General features: G+C 40.1%; 1 protein-coding gene across 22 annotated transcripts in view; it reads left to right on the forward strand.

Moving 5' to 3' along the window:
- msi2b (musashi RNA-binding protein 2b) overlaps positions 1-26,419 on the forward strand; it is a 245,566-nt gene that overhangs the window by 196,130 nt on the left and 23,017 nt on the right. For 6 of the 22 annotated variants that reach the window (XR_013797153.1, XM_079609469.1, XM_079609478.1 and 3 more), the window contains exon 11: positions 15,100-15,222. The exons of 9 other annotated variants lie outside the window; for them this stretch is intronic. Coding sequence is in view for 10 of the 13 variants with exons in the window: in XM_079609469.1 (XP_079465595.1) it covers positions 15,100-15,222 (123 nt within the window). In the remaining 3 variants the exon portion in view is untranslated. Of the gene's footprint in view, positions 1-15,099; positions 16,715-18,031; positions 18,355-26,419 lie in introns of those variants that run through there. 7 more of the 22 variants (XR_013797154.1, XM_079609470.1, XM_079609466.1 and 4 more) reach the window with 2 other exon arrangements.

The raw sequence follows: 26,419 nt of genomic DNA on the forward strand, positions 1-26,419 counted from the left end.
ATACGGCAAAGCAGCTCTATTATTTCATAGCCCACTTCTCAGAACTGGCCTTTGGTAACCTGATGGTCTGAAACGTGCATAGTATATCTTATGTTCTGCTCAGTGGTTTATCTGGTACTCCTGAGTGTACTTAATTTGACACCTTGTAGCTAATACTGCTAATGCCCAGTGAATCTCCTTTAATTGCACCTCATATATTTCTGATACACATGTTTATTTTTGCATCTCTACTGATAAAAAAAAATGTCTAAGCAAGTCTGGTTAGCTGGTTTAAGCTGGTCTATCTGGTCTCACAGCCTGTAGATTTGAGTCTGTCTCGAACCCCAGGAAGTATCCATTTGAAAGCCAGAACTTTATTTTATTTTATTTTATTATATTGATGTATTACTTTTAGGCAGACATGATTTAGTGGCTGGACCCATTAGTTTGTCACACTGGTTTTCCAATGTGAGCAACTGGTAAATTCCCAAAAAACAGCAAACAATTTTAGACCGGTCTAAGCAGATTTATTGTCAATTTGAGCAGGGAAAGCACTAGTCCATGTTGACGTGTCTGCTGTTTGATGCTTTGCATTGATGTAATAGTCATGAATAATTATAGAATTATAGGAACTTCAAATGAATGTTCTTCATAAACACAAGACCACGGCTCTTGACGAATTTCAAAGCGACATTTTTGTTTACACAATTGATCCTCAGCTGTACATATGTAGCTGTATATGTAGCCTATCTCATCTCCGTGCAATCAGAGTATCTTCAAGAGGGTTTGCAACCTTATTTATGTACATAAATTTATCATATTTGTCAGTCGCTCAAAGGTCCTCACTGGCGATGAAATTCTTCTGTTGACTTGGTTGTTAAGCGTAAAGGTGGCTGTTTGTTGCATTGAGAACCTTTAGCTGTCTTCTCCTTTGATGCAAGCGCACAAATTAACCTCAAACAATCTGTACAGGCGTCCCAAACTAACCACCGAGTACAGACAGAATATTCCAGTGGCGACTAAGATAAATAAATGGGGGTGGGGGGGTGATGGGCTAGAGTAATGGATAATGAGGAAATGTAAATTGGCAGGCGCTTGAGGAAGAGCTGCTGTGACTAAGCCTGGTTAGGGGGATTAAAACATCATTGTGGGCTCACTCTTTTCGGCGAGAAGTCTTAGCCTAGTGCCATGTTAGAACCAGTTCTGAGTCTAGCAAACGTAACTAAGTCACCCTTACAAATATATGTGTAGGCCTATGTCTAAACGCTAAACTCCCACCTGACGCTAAAAATAACTGAACGAATAAACACATGCCGGTCCGCCCATGCCAAAAGCCTCATAACACTAGCTGAAAAGCAATCGAGTGTATCGAATGCATATTTTTAGTGATATTGACCCTGGATATAGAGCTGAAGGTCTTGCTGGCATATGACTCACTGGAAAATAGGCTGCAAACCGCTTGACTTAAACTGCAGTTCTAGTGCAAAAAGGTGTTTTTTTTCCTCCGCTCATTTAATCCCCCAGCTTTTCTTGTAAAATGATCTGCCCAGTGCCACTCCAAAAGGGTCCCTTCACTCTTCCATTTCAGATGTTGTCAATGACCTTGGTGTTGAACATATAGGGTGAAAAAGCTTTTTTTTTCCAGACTGCTTGTAGCACCTGGGATTTGCTATAAGCTCGGTTGCAGTGAAGGTTAAAAATTGACTGTTGAAAAGAGAAAAGGTAATTTTTTTCAAGGCACTTCTTGTAATCCGTGCAGGTGACTGGATTTGTAACAGGTCACAGGGGGATGGTGCACATTTTCTCAGCCTGTGCATGTATGCAAGTTACCGTGTTGATTTTTAATGAAAACAAGAACCATAAATTGCTTATCAATGGCACTCAGGTACAAATAAAGCCCTGTAATGCTACAGTATGTGCGTATGATCGATATACAGCGCATGTACCTTTCTAGTCCTCCTCCGGGAACAATTTTGATCACGGATGGATTTAGTGTTTTCTTTGCCCCAAAGACATACAGGCATAAACAACCGATGGTGCTATGGCAGAGCTCCTGAGCAAGTGTTGCTGCTATTGTCATTTTCATACTAACATCCTCTGGTAGATAAGATAAGAAACAGCTGACAGGATCAGGCCACCTTCACTGTTATCTCCCCATTCACCAGGACACGCGCACACACATTGTTCTTCTCATTTTATAAGACTGAAAAGGGTGTTTCAGAGGCTATAAATCCACGAGAAGCACATCCAAATCTCAGTGTCTATCCTGCAAGCCTGTGGATCCATCGGACTTTCCCCAAGCTCTGAGAGAAGATCTTCTCATTCTGCCGTAAATCTGTAGATTAAGGTTGCATTGATCCAGAGGAGTGCAAGCAGAGGTGGTCTTATCAAAGATAATTGTTTAGTACGACTTTGTTGTCGTTTTGTGTTTTGTTTATTTCGGTTTGATCTCACCCCCCGCGCTAGGCGTTCAACCGCTTTTGGTTTTCCAAGCGGCGAATCATCTCTCCTCATCTCTGTCCCGCCGCGATTTCTGCCGTTTGACGCGGCTGGCACTGATGAGAACTGAAGGATGTTCCAACATCAAGGTCGCCGCCCCTCTCGGCTCAGTCGGAACAAACAACGTGTTAAAATACCATCCTTTAGCTCTCATTCCTCCATTTATCCCTCTGTTCTCCTCAGGAGGAAGAAGAGAGAGGGCTGGAATTGATGCTTCACTTTTGATTAGGGCCCAATCAGTTATGCAAACACAGAGGCTGTCAGGGACGGGGCCCTTCTCTATTCTCCGCCGGCCCCGTCATACAGATAACACGGCCAGGCTCGCAGGATATTGGAGTGCAAACAAATAAATAAAGATGCTGCTTTGGCTGACCACAGACACTCTTTGTGTGGGAGGCGAGGGAGACGGAGAAGAAGAGGAAATTGGGAGATGACAGAAAGGAGCGGGCGGCACTTGCTGAGGGGAAAGTATGATACGAGCCCTGCCCCGCTGAGCTTGGCAGCACCAACAGACTTTAGGAGAGTGGCACAATTTCTTCTCTCTGACCCATTGTAAGGAGAGGATCATAAAAAGAGAGAGAGAAAGTGGATGAATAGGCAACAGTGAAGTCTCCTGCAGCTGTGCTACCCCATTCAGCTCTTCACCCAAATTAGCTCTAATTGAAAAGGCTGCTTATTAACTCAGTAGGCACGCGGCAAACACATTCACCATGTTACATGCTCAAAACGGGGACCGCTGAGCCGGACACACACTCGCCACACACACACACGGCTCTTATAAACGCATCCCGCCGCTTCATTTAGGAATAATTCTTGAGTGACGTGGGCTGCGGCGGGCAGATGTTGTGTGTGTTTACGGAGTAAACTGCGTGCATGGTGGCAGAGGTCATTTTGGAGGTGGCCTCGTAGCGATAGATTAGACAGCCTGTCTCATGCGCCCTGCCTGCTGTAATCACACTGATGACTCATCTGCTGTTCCCCACAGTCAGGCTGAATCCCTGTCATATCCCATTCTGCACTGCAGAGGCGGTTTAACCAGTACGGGTTTAATTATCAGCTTGTATCAGATCCACAACTCAGACATGGAACTCTGAATGGAGCGCCTTCTTTTGCCTTTAGGGAAGCTCTGCAAAATGTCACATGACACTGCACAAGCACAGTCAATCAAAGCGCATTTTACGTTTAACGTGTAACGTATAGTTAAGTGGAGAGGCAATTTGAACCGGTGAGACGATTTCACTACTGTCCTATAGCTCATTGTTTGACATGGTAAGTTGAGACAGAACTTAAGATCAACCTTCCTTTATTGATTTAGCCACAATATTCTTATAATTACAACTGCAAAACACAGTGACCTAACCAGATACAACGCAACAAGCTACAAAACATTTAGTAGGTTTCTTACATTTTAATTGATATTATATAATGTTGTTATTTTTTTATATTTTTTTATTTATTATTTTGTTACATTTAATTGTTTTTTATTTCAATTTAAAATGTTGTTTGTTTTACTTTGATATTTTTTTATTTGTATATTATTTTATTTATTATTTTGTTATTTTAGTTTTATGCATTTATTTTGTGCTGTTATGTTTTTATTGTATTTACATTTTTGTTTTGTTTATTCTGTAACATTTATTATAGTTTTTTTTGTATTTATAAAGCACAATTTAATACAACCATAGTTGCCCAATGTGCTGTACAGAGATAATAAAATTAATACCAATTTTAATTTTATCATATTGTATTTTGTTAGTATTGTTACATTATATTATGATTATATATATATATATATATATATTTTTTTTTTTTAATGTTACATTATATTGTGTTTTTTAATGTATTATATATTTTTTATTTTTTTATTTTGTCATGTAGAATTTTCACATTGAGTTTGCACAAATGATTTGCAATATGCTTGGCGCATCTAACCTGGTTTAGGATGTGTTCAAACTTTGCTTTCTCAAACATTTTTTAAAACTTTATATCAAAAAAAAAAAAAAAAAAAAAGATTAAAGTTTGATAGTATCCCACTGACTTGTAATAGAATGAAAAAGTACTTAAAATAAAATAATTGTCAGCGATGATGCTTTTCCTGGCCTGCCAGCTCCAGCTAATAGCCACTTTCTGACATGTCAGCTGGGGCCACATCTCACTGTCTCCCATTCCTCTGGCCAGATCATTTTTGCAAAACTTAGCACTGCATCTATGCTCCCTCACAAGCACTATATCCCTAAAGAAATGTGAATTTTTTGCAGCACAACCTAGAAAATGTATGGATAGAATGCACTACAATACAATTAGATTAGCATTAGCCCCCTGCCATTTCTGTCTGGCGTACTAACCACAGATCTGCCCCCTCTCACATGGTCATCAATGAGAAGTCCAGTGCCCTCAGATAAGCTTCTTAAAGAATCTGGCCTGATGAGTGGGTGACTTTGCCTCCCCCCCCCCATGCCCCTCTACCAGAGATATAGTATTTGTCTGGCCAGTAATTGCCCTCATCAAGGAGGCGGCCAGTGGAGGAGACCTGTCCCTGTTCCTCAGTCTCATTATATGTGCTCATGCTGATGGCAGTGATTGGACCTGAATCCAGGGGGCCAGGAAGCCGCGGGGGAGGTGGGCTGGTTTGCTCTAGCCGTATGAGGTCTCACTGATGTCTAGGCAGGTTCTGACATTAGCAGGCCGACCAGATCCGGATCTTTCAAATCCCTGATGCCGTGATCTTCAGCAGAGTGACAAAGTTCACAGCTCTTGCATTGTTCACCCTTTTGATCTTCCTTTCTCGATTGGAGTTGAACTTTAGATCCTGAATTAAGATCCTGTTTGCAGAGCACATGGCATTACACATTTCTGTATTTAACTAATGAGCTGGTTACATCACTGGACTTATATCAATATGACTTTCAGAAGCGGTGACTTAGCCCTTTGCCCTCCCCGTTGTGTTCTTAGGCATTGACTTGCATTTTCTCAGCTAAAGCTTTATCAGTAATATTATGCAGCGGTGTCAGGCTGTTCTTTTACTGTATTTGTTCTGTGCACCAGAACTGATATGTATTTTTTGTTGCTGCTCATTACCGCTTTGAAATCTCTCTCTTTTTGAGTGGTTGTAGGTTTTATTGCCTCGTGTAAAGTGGCCTCTTCTCTGAACTGCCTCCCATTGCACAGCTTCTTCCCCTGGGTACAGTTACATACGTCTTCCTCCATCCCCTAATTTCCCACTCAGAGTTTAAGCATATGTAAACCAGGTGAAATGACTGTTGTATGCAAATGTTTAATAACTAGCCTAGCTTGTAAGGTTGATATACTCTTAGCCTTTGTTATACATCCTTTGCTAATGCCACATCTTTTGTAATATATAGTACCCAGCCATGTGGCTGTTTTGTGATGATATTCAGAAAGCCCTCCTGGCCTATTTTATACAGGCCTGAGATGATGGATGTACTAGAGAAATCTGGTCATGGCTTCTGCCTTCAGAAATTGCTCTATAAGATGCACTATTAGTCAGACACAGCTTCACAGCTTGTATGTGATGCTCCCTGTGGCCGTTCATATATTCCGGTGTTTTTCCCCTTAATGTGCTTCTCAGATCAATGAAAACATTGCTTGTTTATTTAACCTCTGATCATGAGTGGACCATAGTACATTCTCACACTTTTCAGAGTGGATATAAAGGTAATCGTAATTATTGTTATCTTACTTTCCTCTATATTATTTAGTATTTTATTGAATTGAATTGAATTGTATTGTATTATATTTTATTATACTCACTGTGGATTTAGGTTTTCTAGGTGGTTGCTAGGTGGTTGCTAGGGTCTTCTGTGTGTTTTTGTGCTTTATTTTAGGGCGGCTCAATTATGACAAAAAATACAATCATGGTTATTTAGGTCAATATTATAATCATGATTATTTCACACGATTATGTGTGGGCGATATGACCAAAAGTGATTTAGTTAAAAAGCTAATTACAAACAATAGGACAAAGACACAAATGAAATAAACAATGACATGTTTTCCATGCAAGTCTATATCAGTATTCAGTTAATAGCTTAGGCCTTCTACAGAAATTGAATAATCAAATGTAAAATAAAACAGCATATTTTCTTTACTGTATGAATTAAACTTGCTTTGATTCTTATTTAAAGCAACAGAAGTCATTCAGTCAAGAACAGTGAGGGATTCTATTGTTTTCTTTGGTTGTTTGATTAACATTAGTGACAAAGACATCATAAATAGAAAGACGATGCACTCGTATTACTATAAATGGGAGAAAGTGCAACGCACAATATGGCGGATAAGTCCCGCCTTTTGAATATAAGAGCCTATCCCTGATTGGTAAAGTCATCACATCACTGCAGCTCTAGTTGCTATAGAAACGGTCAATGCGCACGCATTGCTTAGGACTGCGCATACTTGTTGGCTGCTCGAGCCTGAAATTAACGAATTATCTTTTTGACGCTATTTTAACATAATAAACCACATTTATGAGACAGTTATTTGTAAGCTTGGTGAACAGCTTTAGAGAACTTGATGTTTGAATGTTCCCATTCAAAGAGATCGGAGCTGCTCTTGCGTGACTGAAATATTTGCCCATTTTAAAGATGGCCGCCAAATAAAATGACTTGTCTTAAAGGGACTACCGGTATGCACCGAGATCAGCAGGTTTATTAGGCTGCTGTCACTTTAAGACCTAATGCATGGGTTTAATATACTGATACCCATTCAATGAAGACATAAGCGACTGTTTACCTGAATATTCTCCCAACACGGTATTTAGAATTTTTGTTGTGTAAATGTGTCCGTGTAGGCAATGCACCCAATGGTTAAAGTATACTTGGTTGTACGTGTTTCTCTCGGATCTCGCACACAGAGTCCAGCATTAGAATGCACTGTATGAAAGTCACGTTACTTGATTCGACTGATTTGTACATTAAGTTTGGCCTTTTATGAAGGAACGAAAGCACAACACTGTTAAGGAAATGAATGCTATATTGTGTTTTGTTTTTTCATTATCGTTGGAAGCCAAAATCGTAATCAAAACTAAAACTTTATAAATCGCACAGCCCTACTTTCTACGGTGTTCTAGGTTGTTACTAAGAAGTTCCAGGATTTTTATGTGGTTTGTAGAGATTGCTAAAATATTTTAGGTGTGTCAAGAGTTTTCTATGTGGTTGTCAGATGGTGTTTTGGGTGGTTGCTATGGTGTTTTAGACAGTTGCTAGGGTGTTCTGAGTATACAGTTTTTTATAGGGATGTCCCGACTCCCAATCAAGTTATTTTTGTCCCTGATCTGATCCGAGTCATTGAATATTGAGTATCTGCCAATACCGCGTGTCTCGATCCAATACTTGTATTTTACTAGTGCATGGTTCACACTTCAAGTACATTTAAAGTTATTAAAATCAATACAATGTATACAAGGATATGCAGAGAGTGCTCAGGGGCTCAAGTGAAAAAAAGGGAACATCTATCACTACGGAGTAATTCCAAACCAGTAATTATACTGTACATTTAGAAAGCATGAAGCTTCGCAGTGACAGAATGCCAATCTGTCAGTCAAGTCCAAAACAAGACAGAACCCATAGAAATGTGTTATGATCTCTCAGATTGTCTGAAAAAAAACCTAAAATAAACATTAAATTAATTACTTTTGAGTGTTTCGTTACAAAAGTGCAAATCCAATTTGTTAAACACTGAAGCTTGAACATTCTTGTCCGACGCGCTAGAACAGACCTCATTGGTTCCCCTATAGTGTTTAGGCTGTTCTGGGTATTTGCTGTGAATATTCTGCCTAGTATTATATTTTTGTCCCTAGATGTAGATCTGCCCCTCTTTCATTATTAGTCAATTATATATATTTTTTTACCTTAATTTATTTATTCTTCACTGTGTGGAAAAAACCCCCAATATGTTGTATGTACACACAAAGCGTAAACATAGTACACGATTTAAGGTATCATTCATGTCGATAACAAATGGTGTTCAAATCATCATTTGTTTATGGTCCCTGATGACACGAGTGTAATTGTTCTGTAACCATAATTGAATGTGGTAAACGCTCGCCTCATCTAAATAATCACTGCTGAATTCACACCTTTCCGCCACAAGCAACTGAACCCCTACAGCCAGCGTTGACCCACGATTCTCACACCTGTAATTCCCGAAGCCACACACTCCGGAGCGGCGAAACATCTCGTGTCTCCTTCGCCGTCAGCACCCTCATTAGTGGTAAATGTGAGCAGGAGGGCGTAATACGGAGGAGTTCTCTGCTGGCGAACGCCACTCAGGCTTGTGCATTTGGAAGCCTCATTGCCCAAGCTCCCGGCAGTCTTTGAAAGCTCTGCAGAAAGGCCCTTTTGAAAGTAATACAAGTCAAGGGCTTCTACTAGAGAAGTATGACTCACCTCTCGTTTGCCAGATGAAAAGATGGTTGGCGAGATTGCTCTTTTCTTTTATCCTCCTTTTTAGCACTCGCATTTTTTTGCGCAATTCATTTCTTTCTTGAATGTCTTTTATACTATTTTAATGTCAACTAATAGTGCTTTTTGAGTGTGGTTCAAAAGCAAGGGCACTGTTCCTGTTCTTTGATTCAGTTTCATTAGTGGTTTAAACGATGTTCTGATACATTCAATATCAAATTCATCAGATGTATTGCCATTTCTGTTTTAATGTTAGCAGCCCCACTAATCTCATTTAATGGCCATTATGACTTAAAATCATGATCGACCATGTCTAATTATTTAATGTCTGACTCACAGATTCAGCAAAGAAAACAAACGGCGCGCGGTCCAAACTGGAATGTCTCCAGAGGACTGCTGGCAAGAACAAACAGGCATTAGCGATCGTAAAATAAAAATTGCAGATTCATAAAATGTGAAAATCGAGAAGACTTCAGGAGGCAGAGAAAAAGGAGAAGTGAGGGGGCAGCGGGAGGAAATAGCGTGTGTGTGTGAGAGAGAGAGAGAGAGAGAGAGAGAGAGAGAGAGAGAGAGAGAGAGAGAGAGAGAGAGAGAGAGGGAGGGAGAGGGGACGAGTGAGGACGGCATCTCCTTCAGGGCTCCAGGGTGGAACAGATGTGTCCTTGTCCCTACTCCAGGCCAATCCGGCCCAGCCGAGCACGGCCACTGACAGAGCAAACAGGCTGGAAAAATGGGTAAAAGTGGAAAGCTAAATATTGGCGTTATGTCCTCGGTAATAGAGAGGCCATGAAATTGATTTGATTCTGCCAAGTTGTTCCTGGGGGATAACACTCACCCCTCCACCCCACGCCCCCCTCTCTCGCCCCGCCGACCCTCTTCAGGAACAAAGCACTGACGAGATGTGTGAATTAACCTTCTTAATTTGCGCTTTCTGAGTAGGTAATTTGTTTCCAGAACTTTCTAGATCTCTAGCACACAGGCATTCACATATAATATTGACATCAAACAAATGATTATGGGGTGGAGAGGTACCCGCTCCGAAAAAAAAAAATTGAGTTCAGCAGCTCCGCAATTAACGGCGGTATTGACGGGACACAGCAGGGTGCATGTTTACCATTGTCTGAGAGATGTTTTACTCGTGTCAAGGGCCGGTTCTTTTCTGAAGAGACTGATAAGTGGGACTAAAACTAATATTTACAGTACATGAAAAGCAGCCTCTCAGATGATGATGCAGAATACTCTCGGTTTGATGTTGCGGAATTAACTTCATGCTTAAAAGGGTAGTTCACCTAAAAAATTGAACGCTTCTCTCATCATTTACTCATGTCATTCTAAACCAGGATGACTTGCTTTCTTGTGGGGTCCAAACAATATGAGGGTGAGAAAATGAGTTTAGGGAAAACTAGGTAATTTACTTTTAGTTACTCATTAATCGTTATTACCTGAAAAGTATTGATCACAAATAATTTGATTAAAATGTATTGTTAGAGTATTGTGTTAGTTTAGCGACTTGTTTCCTGAATGAGTTGCTGCCTTTGTAGAGATGTAATAGAGATGTTCATTTGAGTCCCTCCTGTGTACAAAACGTTATAAGTACTGCATTTATTTTTTTTCTGTTTTGAAGCAGTGTTGTTGGCTGTGGACAACATAAGTAAATGAATGTGCATCAATTATATAAGTGATATGTTTTCACACATACACATCTGTCTTAATCTGTTTGCTTTGTGATTGTCAGGCCGTCTCATACATGCAGAATATTCAGGGTTTCCGCATATTTTTTTTCAGAAAAGCTGTGAAAACACATTGTCAAAGTCTACGGTGATGCTCTTAACTGGAAGCAACGGTTTCATTTGAATAAGGATCATCAATCGACAGGCGCTAGAAATTGAATTGTTGGCTGAAATATTTAACACTAGCTACTATATAGGCTTTACTTTAATTTATCTGGATGTTAAGCACTCAGTCCCATTGTTCAGTTTTACAGCTAATCTTGTCCTAAAGACTCCTATTTGATTAGGCATTAGCAGCACATGAAAGGTTATTAAGGCCACTAATATGAGGGTTTGGAGGGCGTCTGTGCTGAAGAATAGGAGGGAACTCGTAAGAGACAGGGCTAATTACCATCCATCCTTCTATGTGAACCCAACCATCTGCCAGTGTCACCCACTTATTGTCTATTGGCTTTCAATCATGAACGGACCGCTGCAGCCAAAGATGTGTGTTTTAATTAGAGAGCTGCTCTATAATTATATTTATATTATAATAATGACTTTGACGAAGCGTTTGAGTGGATGTCCTTCATTGTTCACTAAAATGATAATATTTAATTATGATGTTTGAACACTGCAGATTTGAGCAAGCTGAGTGGTTCTCTGTCTCTTTGACACGCACACGTGGGCATACACTCATGCTCTCACGTTCTTGCTTTCTTCCAACCACACACAAATACAGAAGACATGTTACCGCCATGTACAATAGTGCCATAGTGCTCATTTGCTCAGTTCAAAGACCTAGTGAGCTGCTTGCTTAAGACATTATGAACCTTAAGGGAATAGTTTACCAAAAAATTGTCATCATGCCAAAGCTGTATTACTTACTTTCTTCTGTGGAATACAAAAATAATGTGGCACATGTTTTGTTTTGCTTTTTTGTTTTTCCGTACACTATAGTCAGTGGGCTCAAAGGATATTTTTGGACCCCGTTGGTTTTTTATTGTAGGGTCAAAAAAAATTCTTCAAAATTTGTGATCCGCAGAAGAAATACAGCGTCCCAACGATATGAGGGTGAACAAAAGATATCATTTTCAGTTTTGGGTGAACTACCTCTTTAAAATGTTGCCTCCTTTTCTCAAATTCTAAGAAATAACTTATTTAAATATTGATAAAAAATAGTGCAGGGTAATTTAAACAAGTTATTTTACCTGGTATTCGTGACATTAGCTTAGCAACAGACTCTATTGTAGCCCTTTTCACACAGGGCATTGATCCCCAAAAATTGCCATAGATTTGCTAAAGTGCCTTCTGTGTGAACGCAAACACATCCCGGGATCGATTACGGGAAGGGAACCTAGTAACATTGCTGGAATCACTCCCAGAACATACCCTGTGTGAACAAAAGGTAGGACCAATGCAGTAGAGTGTGTCGTAGTGATGACACATACTGCATTGTCGCAATGACGTAGTTATTGTGCGTCTCTTTGACTGGGAGTTTTAAATGCAGATCAATGTTCACGTTGCACATTAACAAAGAAAGTTTGTCGACTGATTTTATGTGACGGACGATTTTGCAGGGAAATCAAAAGGATGTGACATTAACTCGCGGTCCCGGGAGCCTCTCTCTTCAGTTCTAAGTGTGCAACACTAGCGAACGCGTTTTCGACTCACAATCAGAGTACGGTGTGTTCCGGAATCTCTGTGTGAAAGGGGCTTTGGAATCAGTTGTGAATTTCTATTGATGGAGTTTTTGCCTATACAGAGCGTTCCAAAACAGTCACTTATGAGTTTCCATGATGATTAGAATGCTGCCTCAGAAGGCAGCTTGCTATTTAGGCAGAGAGGACAGGTGTTGGAAGGCTTCGGAACAGAGCTATTGTTGTTAGTGGAAGGTAGTCATGCATACAACCATCAAGCCAATGTCTTGTAGACATAACTTGGACTTTCCAGTGCATTCACCATGTCGGTTTACTTTCACACATGCATCACGTCCTCTCCCTTGCTGCCATGCCATACAGTACCTGTTACTTTCCTCTGTGTAATGCACTTAAAATGAATTAAAGGGCACTTGGAAGCAAGCAATTAATCCCTGATGCCTAATCTCGTAATAACACCATAAAGAGCCTCTAAACCAGGAAGGAGATGAAGACTCTTTCATCCAGCCCTGCTCACAAATCACGGTGCCTGTGCAGCACCAGGGGCCCGGTGTGGCTGTAGCATCAGTTCACACTGCCTGGAGACCAAATTATCCTCCTGATTGATTGAGTTTCAAGGCATAAACCGGAGGACGATTCGCCTGCTCGGCTTTACGACTCTCCGTCTCTGTCTCGCTCCCTCGTTCTCCCGCCCAAACATGAGCGGCAGCGCAGAGATAAGTGACTTAAGTGGACTACAAAGTGTTGGGAGCGTGGAGCCATTTCCATATCGCCTTTGTGCTGCAGATGCCGGTCATGGTTGGAGTTAACCCTATAGTGTTGCGCTGGATCATCTTTTTGGCTCTTGCCGGATTTCATTCCTCTCTGCCTTTATGGAAGCCGAGCTGTGGTTTCTGACTCGCCCCTGGTCTCGTGTCTCTTTTCAGCTCTTTAAACACCGTGAATTTGTGATTTGTACGAGGTGTTATGGAAGATAAAGCTGCATGAGTAGAAAATTCTCATTTGCTTGATGAATGAGTGTCTAGTGTGTGTTGTGATGCTAAAGACAAAAAAATGACTAAATTACTATGAAATCAGGCCAATGTAAACTATATGGCAATGTAAAAAAAAGAATAAAAATGTTGGCTCACTTTTTTTTATTCTTTATTTTTTTTTTCTAAAAATACTTTTCAATTTCATCAGTCACATATTTTTATTAAAAAAAAATTTACACTTTACCTTAAGCATGTTTTAATTAAAATTATTTATAAGACCATTTAATACATTTTGAGTGCATACAAGTGTTTCTGACTAGACATTTCATATGCCACTGATGTCAAAACATATCAACATGATGGTAATATAATCTGACATATTTAGCTTACAGTCCCACATTGAATTCATTCCAACAAACAAAGGATTCATTTTCATTATTGTTGTATTTCAGTCTAAAGTGATTTTTTTTCTTCTTCAGGCTAATGTTAGGTTCTTGAATAATGGTGTACTGCAGTGTTATATTTCCACCATTAAAGCATTCTAGTCCTTTAAAATGTGTATTATAACCGAAATCTAATTAGTTTATCACAGTAACCTGACTGCACAAGCTCAGTAGCATATCCTAAAGTCTGATGCTCGGCCGTGGCCCTCCTGCTGTGTGCTCCAAACAGATAAGCTAAGGAGCAGCGTGGTCACCCATGCAGAAATACCCAGAGTGCATTAGGGCCACTGCAGTCTCCTCCGCATTTGGAAGACGCCCACAGTAAACGGTGTATTACAGCAGCCTGCAGAACCTGCACAGACACTGCAGCAACTTTATGAGTCAGTAATGTTGTGAGGTAGCTTGATCCTGCTTTTTTTTCTAATTTATCCTCTCCTCTCATTTTCCCCTCTCCTTTTTTGCCCTCTCCTCCCTTCACTACTCCCCATTTCCTCCCTGTTTCTTCTCTTTCCTCTTCTGCTGTCCTCTTGTTCCTACTCTTGACCTACTCCTGTTTACCACTCTATCTTCTCCTCTCATACCTTCGCTATTACTTTGTTCACCCTGTTCCCTGTTTTTACTTTCCTCTGCTCTCTCCTCTCCTTTCATTCCTTCACTAATGCCCATTTTCCACCCTGTTCCCTATATTTGTTCTCAACTCTCCTTTTACATCATTTTTCTTGTTTCTCTTTCCTCTCTTCCCTCACTTTCGGGCACTGTTCCCTATTTTTTCTCATTTCCTCTCCTCTTATTCTATTACTATGCCTCATTTTTAATCCCATCTCCTCTCATTCCTTTACATTTCCCTTTTCCCACCCTGTTTCCTCTCCACTCTTATTCCTCATTTTACACCCTATTCACTCCTTTTTTACTCTATTCCTCTCATTTCCTCACGACTCCCCTTTTCCACCATGTTCCATCTTTTTATACTCTCATTCCCTCTCCCTTCTCCTCCACTATCCACTCTCCTCTTATTCTTCCACTATTACTCATTTTACTCCATTTTCCCTCTTTTTTGTTACTCTATTCCTCTCATTCCTTCACTACTCCCTTTTCCACCCTGTTCCTCACCTCTAATTTCATTATTCCTTCTCATTTCCTGTCATCGTTCCTTCTTTTGTACTCTCATTCCCTCTGCTTTCTCCTCCACTATCCACTGTCCTCTTATTCTTTCACTATTACTCATTTTACACCATTTTCCATCTTTGTTTACTCTCTATTCATCTCATTCGTTCACTACTCCCCTTTTCCACCCTGTACCTCACCTTTAATTTCATCATTCCTCCTCATTTTCTGTCCTGTTTCCTTCTTTTCTCTTCCACTATCCCCTATCCTCTTTCCTCAACCCCATCTTATCCCCACCCCCACCCCTCGCACAGGCTTCCCGGCAACAGCGTACGGTCCCGTAGCGGCGGCGGCAGCAGTGGCGGCAGCGCGTGGCTCAGGTAGGGGGGCCCGTGGAAGAGGCGGCTACGCAGCATACCCTCAGAGCACAGGGCCAGGTAAACGCTCTGGCCGTAGATCTGTGTGACTGCTGCTCTCTTCATGCTGCTCTTAACTCTAGCCGCCTCTGTCCTCTCTCTCACACACATATACACTCACAAATACACACAGTCTTTAGTTAGAAGGAAAGGACAGGACTCAAGGCTCCTGCTTTCTTCCCCTCCTTTCCTGTTGTAGATGTGATTTATGGCGCTGGCAGAAGTTGGCCCACTACCCATTGGTCCGTGACCATTTATTCCCCCCGTTTTCTTAATTTAGTTAATGTCAGGATTATGGTCGGTGAAACTGGTAACAGATCAGGGCACAGGGGCCGGCTTCTGCTCGCGCTGCCATTTGTACTTTACCGTAGCTGCTGTATTTGTTTCGCTAACCCCCCTTCCACTCCCTACACACAAAACACCATTACAAACAGACTTACACGTGGGAGCCTTTTCATTTCTCACGGTTTGTCGGGTTTTCACATTTAATCGTCGGCGCTCTTGATCGTTAAAGCCTTCTTCCGTCATTCGGACAAATTTTGTTCGCCTTTGACTGGAAAACACAGTGTGTGCACATTAAACAGTTCCCCGTCGCTTCTTCGTTTCCTCTGTGACTATTGATCCGGAGGCTGGATAGCTTAATCTATCAATCTGACTTTGTCTGTAAGATGCAAGGATACTTAAATAAATAAACAGCAGGGAGGAACAGCCCTCAGCCTTCTCGCTGACGTCTGGCCTTTAGCACAATGGGAAATGATGGCCGTGGCTAATTGGCCATCAGAAAGTGATTCCATAGCAGGTGCCAAGTTTATATACACACATTCATACACTGTAAAAAATCTGAAATTGAGAACTCAGACTTTAGGCAACCAGCTTGACTTTGAGTATACTCAACTTATGGACATTTTTTGTACCAACTGAATTAGAGTTGGTCAGACATAATGTAATAAGTTAAACTAAAAAACATTAAACATTAACATTTTACATTAAGCTGAGCATTAACACTAAGTCCCTATGCTTTGACCAGACCCAGAGACTACAAGTCACCTGTAGGAGAAAAAAACAAATCCTGCAAATCCGTGGTCATAGTTTTGCAATGTTTCCCCTTAGTTTATAAACTGTACTTACACATTTTTAAATTGTTCCCTCAGTTTAACAAATCACGCCGACGGATTAATAAACCATACCCATGAATTTACAAACCGGTCATTTAGATTTGTACACCGAATTTTAGTTTTTTCAATCATACCCACAAATTCAAAATCCGTGCCCATGCTTTCGCAATCCGTTCCCATAGTTTTGCAAAGATTTGTTTTCCGTCCCTCATTTTAGGAATATGTAGTCTACCGACACAAGAACAAAATAAGCTCCTGATTCGTTAACTCTTCTGTTAATTCATCTTTTTGTATATCGTTTTATTGTGTATTATTGAATTGAATACAGCGGTCTTAACAACTGCATGCTTAAATTCTTGGCTATAGTGGGGACGGGGTGGATAACTACACATTGCAAAGTTTCTGGATTGACAACCAGATTTAAATGCGCGATTGAATCCGATAGACAACCGTAGCAATAGATGGAACAAAATAATATGATACTCTGTCAAGTGATCTGTGCATTAAGTCCTGAAGTGTAAATGCAAAATAATAGACCTGCCACTTTTTCTATGTAATGTGTTACTTTGTTGTTCACTTTTGAAATCATTCACTCAGTGACTTTTTACATTTAAAGGGGTGGTAAAATGCCATTTTCACAAGATGTAAAATAAATTTCTGATGACCCCAGAAGTGTATATGTGAAGTTTTAGCACAAAATACCCCACAGATATTTTTATATAGCATGTTAAAGTTGTCACTTTTTGAGGATTTGCAAAAACGCACCGTTTTGTGTTTGGCCCTTTAAATGCAAATGAGCTGCTGCAGAGGGCGGGGTTTCAAGAGCTCATGTGTGTGTTAGCAGCTGCTATTACCTCATGCAGACACACTATAATGACAGAAACTGTTCTGTCTTAAAAAAAAAAAAAAAAAAAAACTGTTCTGTCTTTAATGTCAAAACGGAGTCAGACAAAGATGGAGAGACAACATGTAGAATGCAACAGGACGTCTCTGAAAGGTTAGTTGATGAATTTATGTTGCTGATGTGGCGTTAACTATCTTCAATTAGCATATTCTGTCATGGTAATCTATAAATCGCTCGTATAGGAACTGTTGTGAGATGCACACAGAGTGACTTTCGATTGCATGTGAAAAGATGGATGCTAAAGTTTGAGCTGACTCACTTCTGTGACAAAATACTATACAAATATTACAAATACAAATATTTGACTTGTTCCCTCAACTGCGTGTTCCCGGGGGCAGGGTTTATGTACATTTTAGACTTGCTGATGTCACTAAACCCGGAGGAATGTCGTGTAGTCCCTACCAGCCGTTTGTTGTAGTCCTTAAAAAAACGATTTCTTTAAAAGCAAATATCTCCCTTTGCTTTGAACTTTGAGCGTTGTAACTTTGCAGATGTTGTTTATGCTCAAACAGCAACATTACACACTAACTAAAGTTGGAAAAGTGAAATCATACTTTACCACCCCTTTAAATGTACAGATTTTCATTTATAAAATAGTTCTAAGTACTTTGTTTTATAACCTGTCCTGACGGTGATTATTTTTATTTCATGAATAAATATGATAAGTTAATATTATAAACAATATTATTATTATAATAATATTCTTTGCATTTATTGTCAGTACTGGGCTCGTAGTTCACATGGGTTGGGTACTTACTGTGTGTGAATGACCGTGTTCGTCCACCACCACCAAAGACTATTTTTGACCCAGGAAAAATCATGATTTATTGTTATTATTTTATCACATTACCGTAAACCTACAGCAAAAGCAGTCAATTTAATAGATAGGTGAGCCATAGTTGAATCAGTCGGCATAAAGATTTTTAAAATGAGGGGTGGCCCACAATTCCATGAGTGTAGGAACGGATTGCGAAAGCGTGGGCATGGATTATGAATTTGTCGGTACAGATTGAACGGTTTACAAATCTGAGCGCACAAGTTGGAACTTCTTGGGTACAGTTTATTAAACTGTGACCACGGATTTGCGGGTCTTGGGCTTTTTCTTCTTCTCCAAAGTACTTTCTGTGCTCTGTGAAAAAAAAAAAAAAAATATATATATATATTCAAGTGCATCATGAAGTCTGCTAGTTGCACCCTCACCTCCAAACTTGACAGCGTAAGTTTAATATTATTAAGTTTAAATTAAGTTGCTTAAATTAAATGCAGTAAAAATGTACTTTAATTTTTTTTTGTGCAGTTTCTGCATTTGGTAATTAAACCATTAAAATGTTATCTGACAAAGTTTATCGAGTTTATCTGACTAAATAAAAGTTATTAAAAGTTTACTTTACAGTGCACTGACATAGTATCTACACACCTTTTTTGCGGATGCGCATGCGCTTACTGCATATTTTGACTCGTGCACATACTCGAGTTTGCTCCATTGACACCTGCTCTCCGGCAGACAGCTATCCACCCCGGTGTAATTGGCAGACAGGCGTAAAAGTGGCTCAGCGCACGGTTTGAAGGAGCACAGTCGACAGAGCGTGAGCCAATCAGTCATGCCTCTCCACCCAATCAGACGTGTTTGATTCTGATTAGCACTCGGCTAAAGAAACCAACTTAGCCTGAAAAAACATAGCTCTCTGCATCTCGTTGCTGTTTAATGTGTGTGAATTATACCAGGCTTGTTTGGAGCGAGCTCTGAGTTTAAAACGAGAGCTACATGAAATAACTCTCAGCTGATGGCATCTACAGACTTTTAAACAGTTCGTGATCATAGTTCGAAGAAGTCATACACGAGGCTCGCGTTGTGAAATTCAGATCCAGTGAGCTTCATTTTCATTTGAACATTGAAAGCTTGGGTCATACTGTCTGTTTTTGGAGAGGAATGTGATTAGGTAAGGACGTGGCCCACTGGACCAAGTTTATTAGGCCAGTGTAGTTATTTTAACACCCTCCCACCCCCCATGGCTAGCGTCTTCAGCTGATGGCGCAGTTGCACTCTTTTGTGACTGATGGAGTCGCTCCATGGTTGCGTTGTGACAGAAGTGAGAAAGCCATTGAGACAGAGCACTGACATTTAAGGATGACCTTTTCCGAGAACCTCATCATCTATTACCCAACTGATCTCCATTGCGCAGCACAATTTATACACCCCTGCTGTGCATACATTTGCTGCTAGGCGGAGGATGAGATGTGTTTGCGTGCCGACTGTCAGTCAGTTAACTCCTGCGCAAACCTGCCGGCAAGGGTACGGTGAAAGTCAGAGGCTCCGCTCTGACAGACGAGCTGTCGCACTTTACTCTGCGTAGTTCTCTGGCAAAACGGTGATGTTGCAGGCGGCCCTTGCAGATCATCTTCATCGCCGCATAATCTCCGTCAATCATCCGAAGGCTGTTGCTCTTCCTCCACCTGCTTGATGCAATATTATATTTAAAACAGAGGTTCTCAACCTAGGCAGACCCGGTTCCAGAATCATATCACTGCTTCTGAAATTAGTGAGGGCGCTCATGTAAAGTGCAGATGTAATGAGTAAGAAATTGTCATTAGCCTACTTTTACAAATAATTAGAATAGCATTTCAAAGATATTTAAATAATGTTTATTATTTATTTATTAGTAAGCATTTACTTTCCTTAATGCGTATCTATTTTGACATGCCATATTTTTGTCCCATGCTATGGTTATCACAATGTCATCCATTACACTTTCGAGAGTGAATTCTGCATTTATATGTGGATGTCAATTCCGCGTGTAGTTGGCCGCCAGCCATCTTAACAGCATGAAAAACAAAACTTTAATTCAAATTCTGAATTAATTATATAACCTATAAAACATGCAAAGACCGTTTCCTTCATAATCATTAAAAAGCTGTCACTCATGTCAGTTCATTGCGATTTCACAAACTTCCGTTCTAATCACTGCACTATGAATCTCTTATATCGTGTCTACACTTTGTTAATGAGAGGTTTCGCGACTCTGCGTAACTCGGCACTGAACAAAAACCCTTCCGTTTTGTCCGGTGAGTGGATTCTGACTAAATTAAACACCGCTGATTGGCCATTGCCTTCAAGTGATCAAAAAAATGTCTGTGATTGGCTACATTGCTCACCGCTGCAAAATCACATAGAAACATTTGACCTTCTCCAAAGCGCGAACACAAATACGCACTGGAGCGTTGGCCAAATCTGTTCCGTAAACCTTATTGTAAAGTATTACCAACATTTCTCATTATCAATGTTGAAAATAGTTGTGCTGCTTAATATTTGGTGGAAACTGATATCCATGTTTACTGGATCCTTTGTGTAGAAAGTTCAAAAGAACAGCATTTTTTTAAATAAAAATCTTTTCTGTAACATTATAAATATCTTTAATGTCACTTTTGATCAATTTAATACAAGTAAATTTAATGCTGAATAAAAATATTAATTTATTTAAAAAAAACATCTTGACCTCAAACTTTTGAACGAAGAAGATCTGAGTCATCCAGATCAGCTTCTATCTTATGATTATTGGTTGGCAGTAAGGTAATAAAATAAATGAGACACACACTTTAGCTAGGCTAAACGGTGTGTGTGATTTCAATGGTGTTCATTATTTATAGCCAGGGCCGTCCTGGCCTCTCTGTGTCAGTATGGCCCATGAAACAGTTCATCACTTGGTAGCGATAGAGCATTACGCTTCAGTTAGTAAGGACTGATCAGCAGATATTATTTTAGAGTCTTGGAACATGTTCATTACGAGCTTCTTTTCAGATTGGTTTAGCGTTTTAAACTGATTATGATAGTTAAATGTACATTCATTTACTTAAAGATATTACAGCATGTTTGTTAAAGCCAGTAAAGCAACGTTTGCATTTCAACGACCATAAAAACACCCTCAAACCAACCGTGTTGATGTGTTAGTGTGTAGTAGGACGCCGCGCCGATGGTCATGTTTCTGTTGTTTCTCTCTTGTTTGGTTTGGTCCTGCTTGAAAGCCAGTGTGTGTAAGTCAAAGACTGCACCAGTTGACTTCCTCTCTCTCCACACTCTCCTCTGGTCACACTCCAGCGGAAGGTTTGTCCCTGCTCCTGTGCTTCCCTCTCTCCCTTGTTCTTTCTCCTTTATCCTGTGTCCTCTTATTTATGTATTTCTCTATCTTGGGTTTCAGTATTATTTTCATTCCATCCTTCTTATATAGTGCGACCTGCAGTGCTTAAAGGGATAGTTCAGAAAAAATAGACTATTATTTACTCACCCTCATGTGTTTTAAAATCTGTATGACTGTCTTTTTTCAGATGGAAAAAAAGGGTAACATTCTCTCTTTTCCATTACAATGTATGGAGACTAAAAAGTGATGCATATGTAAAATATGGAATGAAATTACAGTTTCTACTTAAAATCTTGACATCCGCCCTTGGTGCGTTCATTAGAGGTACTCAGTAGAAATGTGAGTTTTGTGCAGTATTTTTTATTTACTAATTAGAATTTTTTTTTAATAATATTTTGATTTTCATTTTAGTTTAATATTTAGTCAATTTTGTGTTCTTTTATCATCTTTATCGTTTAAAAAATACGTATTACTTTTTAGGTTACTTTTTTATTTCAGTTTCAGTTTTTATTTATTTCCATTTAGTAATTGTAATGCTTAAAACTAATTTTAATTTTCCTTTATTTTTTTCATCTAACATTTCTATTTTATTTTAATTCAGCTTTTTCAATTTAAAATAAATTATACAAATTTAAACAAACCCAAAAATATTTAATAAAAGTAGCCCTGGTTTTGTGAACAAATCGTGTTTTTGAACCTCCAATGAATCGGTTGATCCATTTCACAGAATGATTCATTCACAGTCCTGCAGGACCAGTTTTTTGATACTTTTATGGTGCTTTTCCATCCTTTTTTAAAGCTTAAACGCTCCAGTCCCCATTAACAGTCTGGGAACAACATGAGGGTGAGTAAATGACGAAGAATTGTCGTTTTGAATGAACTAATCCTTTAACACTCATCAATATTTCATTCTTTATTCCACCCACCTCAAGTATTATTTCTTGTTCTCGCCTTTTTCCTCAATCTTTGCCATTTCTCTCTGCTTCATTGTCTTGGACCTATACATGTCTGTTAGTGGACTGCATGCCTCTCTAGTGGTCCTGATAGACACCGTAGATCTAGATTTGAGTACATGTCCGTTAGCTTGTATTTGGAAAGAATGCATTACGTCTCTTCTCTTTGAATCTTTTGCTTTTTACATTTAATGTTTTGGATCACTAGTACTTTTTCCTCATTTGTACTCCTTCGGCTTGAAGATACTTGTCAGAGGAGGTGTGTAAAACAATATCTGACGTATCGAGACCTCCTGCAGCGTGTGTCAGAGTGAACCGGGTGTTTATCGAATGACATTCTGGCAGCGCCGCCCCACTTCCTCTTAGCTCTTTAGCACACGGAGAGAGATGACTCACAGGAGTTATCTGACACTGCACATCTCGCAAAAGCACATCCTAAAACTGGAGACCTGACAACCTCAGCACCTCGGCTCACCTGGGCCGGGGACAAAGGGCCACCGGGGTCCCTGGGGCGAGACTTGTCCCTCCAACTTCTTTCAGGTTTCTCCATCCTTTTCCCCTCCCTCCATCTGTTCTTCTTTTCCTCGGCGAGGTGAAAGCGCGCACTCGCGTGTGAGTTAGAGAAGCGGGAGCCACAGAAAACCCGTGTCACTCTCCATTAGCTGTGGTATCCTGACAGACAGGCCCTGGACTACAGCTGTGTCTGCCTCGCTCGCTGTGGTGTCCACAGGTGCAATCTAGGCCAGCCCGTCTCTACGGTGCCAGCCGCCCATGCTGCAAATATGAAACGCACTTCATACTTGTCTGTCACGCTCCTGATGAAGATAGATGTATGTTTTCACCATCTTGCGGCTAGCTGTCCGCTTTCCCACTCCACCTATGCTCAGGGGTGTGAGCGCCAGTCACAAAACAGGCTTTTTCATTATTTTCGAGGCTTAACGTTATCTGCAGACAAATTATGCGATGCCTTCTCTAGCTAGAAGGGACATGTTGTAATGATAATTACTCAAATATACGACTAGTAAAGACCATCTCTGAATGGGGAGTGATTGTCTGTGGAGGCGGCGAAGGGCACTTGTAATTCTTTAAAAATGACACAGGTGGAAATGAGGTAGCTAATTGTGGATGTTCGGAAATTTCGAAAGCTAATTTGGAGGCACATTTGACAAGTTTATTGACACCTAGTAGAGGATTTGTTTGAGAGGAAGAGTGCTACCGGCTTTATTCGAGTGGAGAGAGATTGAGAGACCGAGAGATAAAACATAATGTCTCTGAGTATGGAATTGCAGGGTCAGTGCTTTTTATAGAACGGCAGTCTGTGTTTTTGTTCGAGTGTACGGATTCCCTCTCTGCGACTGACATTTCTGCCTGGAGTAGATGATTGTGTGAAATGCTATTTTCAAGGCAGGCCGCAGTCCTTGAGCTTTTTTTAAAGAAGTGTTTGAAAGTCACATTGCGAAATGTCAGCTTTTCCATCGTCCCCCCATGAAAAGAGTCTGTAAATGGCAGTATTCCGCTAACATCAGCAGGCTAATTGTGGTAATAGACTGCTGACAGGTCAGGTGTGAGCCGTACTGACTGCGCTGAGCCTGATCCACGTTGAGTTTTTTTTTTTTTCACCTTCTTCAGGAGCGGAGCAACAATGTTAAATTGCATTGCAAACACATTTTAGTTTTACTAAGACTTTTCTGCTGGACGAACAGAATTTCAGTGTCTCTGTGAAACACAGAGCTCATCTCAAGAATGTCCTTGAATCGATTGTTTTGACCAAAAGTCCTCAACGAAGGTGGTCTGATGTGGCAGTTAGGGGTCAGTTAGTTGAATAAGATGTTGATTTGACTTACTCTCAAGATCTAGATCAAGCAGAAAGCAATGGGTTAACAGACAAAAACAAACAGGTAGAAGCTTAACTCTGGCTTTTCTTTCTTTCTTTTTGCTTTCAATTTTGCTTTTTGTTTAGTGGTGGGGTTTTTTGTAGTTTGTTTTGATTTTTCTTTTTTGTTGTTGCTTTTAAATTTAATTTTGTTTTGCATTTTGTTGCTTTTTTGCTTTATTTTTTGTTTGGGATATTGGTGTAATTTTGTTTTGATTTGTGTTGGTGTATTTTTTATGATACTTGATTTTACTGTATATGATGACGTAATGTTGACAGATTTCAGCTTTTCTGTGAATAATATTTCAAACAGAAATATATCTCATGCCTATATCTAGCACTTTAGCACCTCACATTCACCATATCCTTACAGATAAATACAAGCAGGCCTATGCATGATTTGCCCCCAAAAAACATGTTAGCCAAGTAAATGTTCGTGTTCAAGGAAAGATGACTGCCTGAGGCACAGTAGTACCATCCTGAGGGCTAGCATTCACAGTTACTGTCCATTTTGACAAATAAGGAGTAATTCAGGACAGAAAGTCTCAGTTTGATACGAACTGAGCGGCATGTGTTTAACTAGAAATGAGCCACCTTACCTTTTATTGCTGTCAAACTTTTATTCCTTACTTATGACTCCCTCATTGTTAGTGTTAAACAAATATGATTAATAAAACAGCTGTTACATATTATTTTTAACTCGAGCATCATATTGACCACTCATTATCTTGCTCGTGTCTTAATCTTGCACTGGCTGTCACTCGATGCGGCCTTTACTTTAATGCGACTAGAAACAAGACTATCCAGTGCTGTGCTAGGGCCTGTAGCGGTGACAAATTGCCACTCTCTGTTCATTAAACAGCTGATAAAAGGGCCTCTTATTTACGTATTCATGTATTTATGGATCTGTTTCTTGATGCTGCTCTGACAGATATTATGTATAACAACACAAAGCTGCAGTGGTAGAGCGGGGGGAGTAAAAAGCAACCAGTGCTTTCATCTCAGCAACAGCTCTGAAGCACCCAGATGGGCTTCGTAATGGTGCGGTTGACAACCTTCCAGAGTGCATCCATTCTGAGCTCGCTCCCATGTCAGCCCCCCTCGTCCCTCCCCTTGCTGGGGGGTCTGGGCTCAGTACAGATGTTGCCCAGACAAAGGCACATCTGGATGACCTACTCCCAGCTGTTCAGACACGACCTCAGAGTGTGTTTGCGGGCCTCCGTGCGGCTCGTAGAGGCGAAATGATGAATAGACGAGGTGCTGTCGTACACCCACCGTGAACGAGCGCTTCACATTTCTATACCACTATTCATCAAGTCGGGGGAAGTGAGTTTACACATCTATCACCTGTCAACGATGCACACACTCCCCCCAAACCTGCCATTATAGAGTAATTAGATTTCTCTTTGAGTGAAGGGGAGAGGCCCGTGGTACACAACACAGTTCGGTATGTGTTTTTGTGGAAGCAGAAGAGAAGATATTATGCTTTCTGTGTAGTTTAACTGTGGGTCTGCAGTTAAAGGAAAGCGTTCACAGTGCCTGTTAACCTTCACCAGAGCGAGGACGCTCTGAAGCGTTTTTTTTTTTAAATGGTTCAAAGTTACTATCAGATTTAATGTTATTACCTTGACAAACTATACATCATTAAAAATATATAAGTCTCACGTTTCAGTATTTGACCACTATTGTATTCTGATAAACTTATAGTGACAGTTATGTCTTAATTTGTGTCAGGATTTATGTAATGAAAAAATGAGTCGATACCTTTAATATGAATTATGAGCGTCAGCTGCTCCATTCAGAAAAAAACTCCGGTGCTGTTGTCTTGAGAACGCGTGACAAAACAACGTTCCTCAGGGCTTTTGGCTCAAAAATGTGCAGATTTGGAGAAATATTGATATATTATCATAGGTTTACATCATATTTCTATAGACAGGAATAATATTTATTGAATTTATATCCAAATGCGTCGATGTATACATAAAGAGCGCTGGATACTCTGATGTACTGTGTTTTCAATCCATACAGCAGGCTGAGGGCGCCATTTGCACAGTTTTTTCCAAATATGAAAGCTCACGAAGAAGAAATAACCTGTGACCTTCCAGGACATAAACACAGCTAACGTTAGCTTTCAGAGATCGCTATAACATGCAGATAAAGATGTTTTGAAGACAATAAACATGATTGCAATGATATTTGATTTACCTGTGTTCTTCGAGCCATGTCAGGTATTTTTATAA

The sequence above is a fragment of the Phoxinus phoxinus genome (genome assembly GCF_949152265.1).
Source record: "Phoxinus phoxinus genome assembly, chromosome: 4".
In the NCBI taxonomy this organism is placed as follows: Eukaryota; Metazoa; Chordata; class Actinopteri; order Cypriniformes; family Leuciscidae; genus Phoxinus; species Phoxinus phoxinus.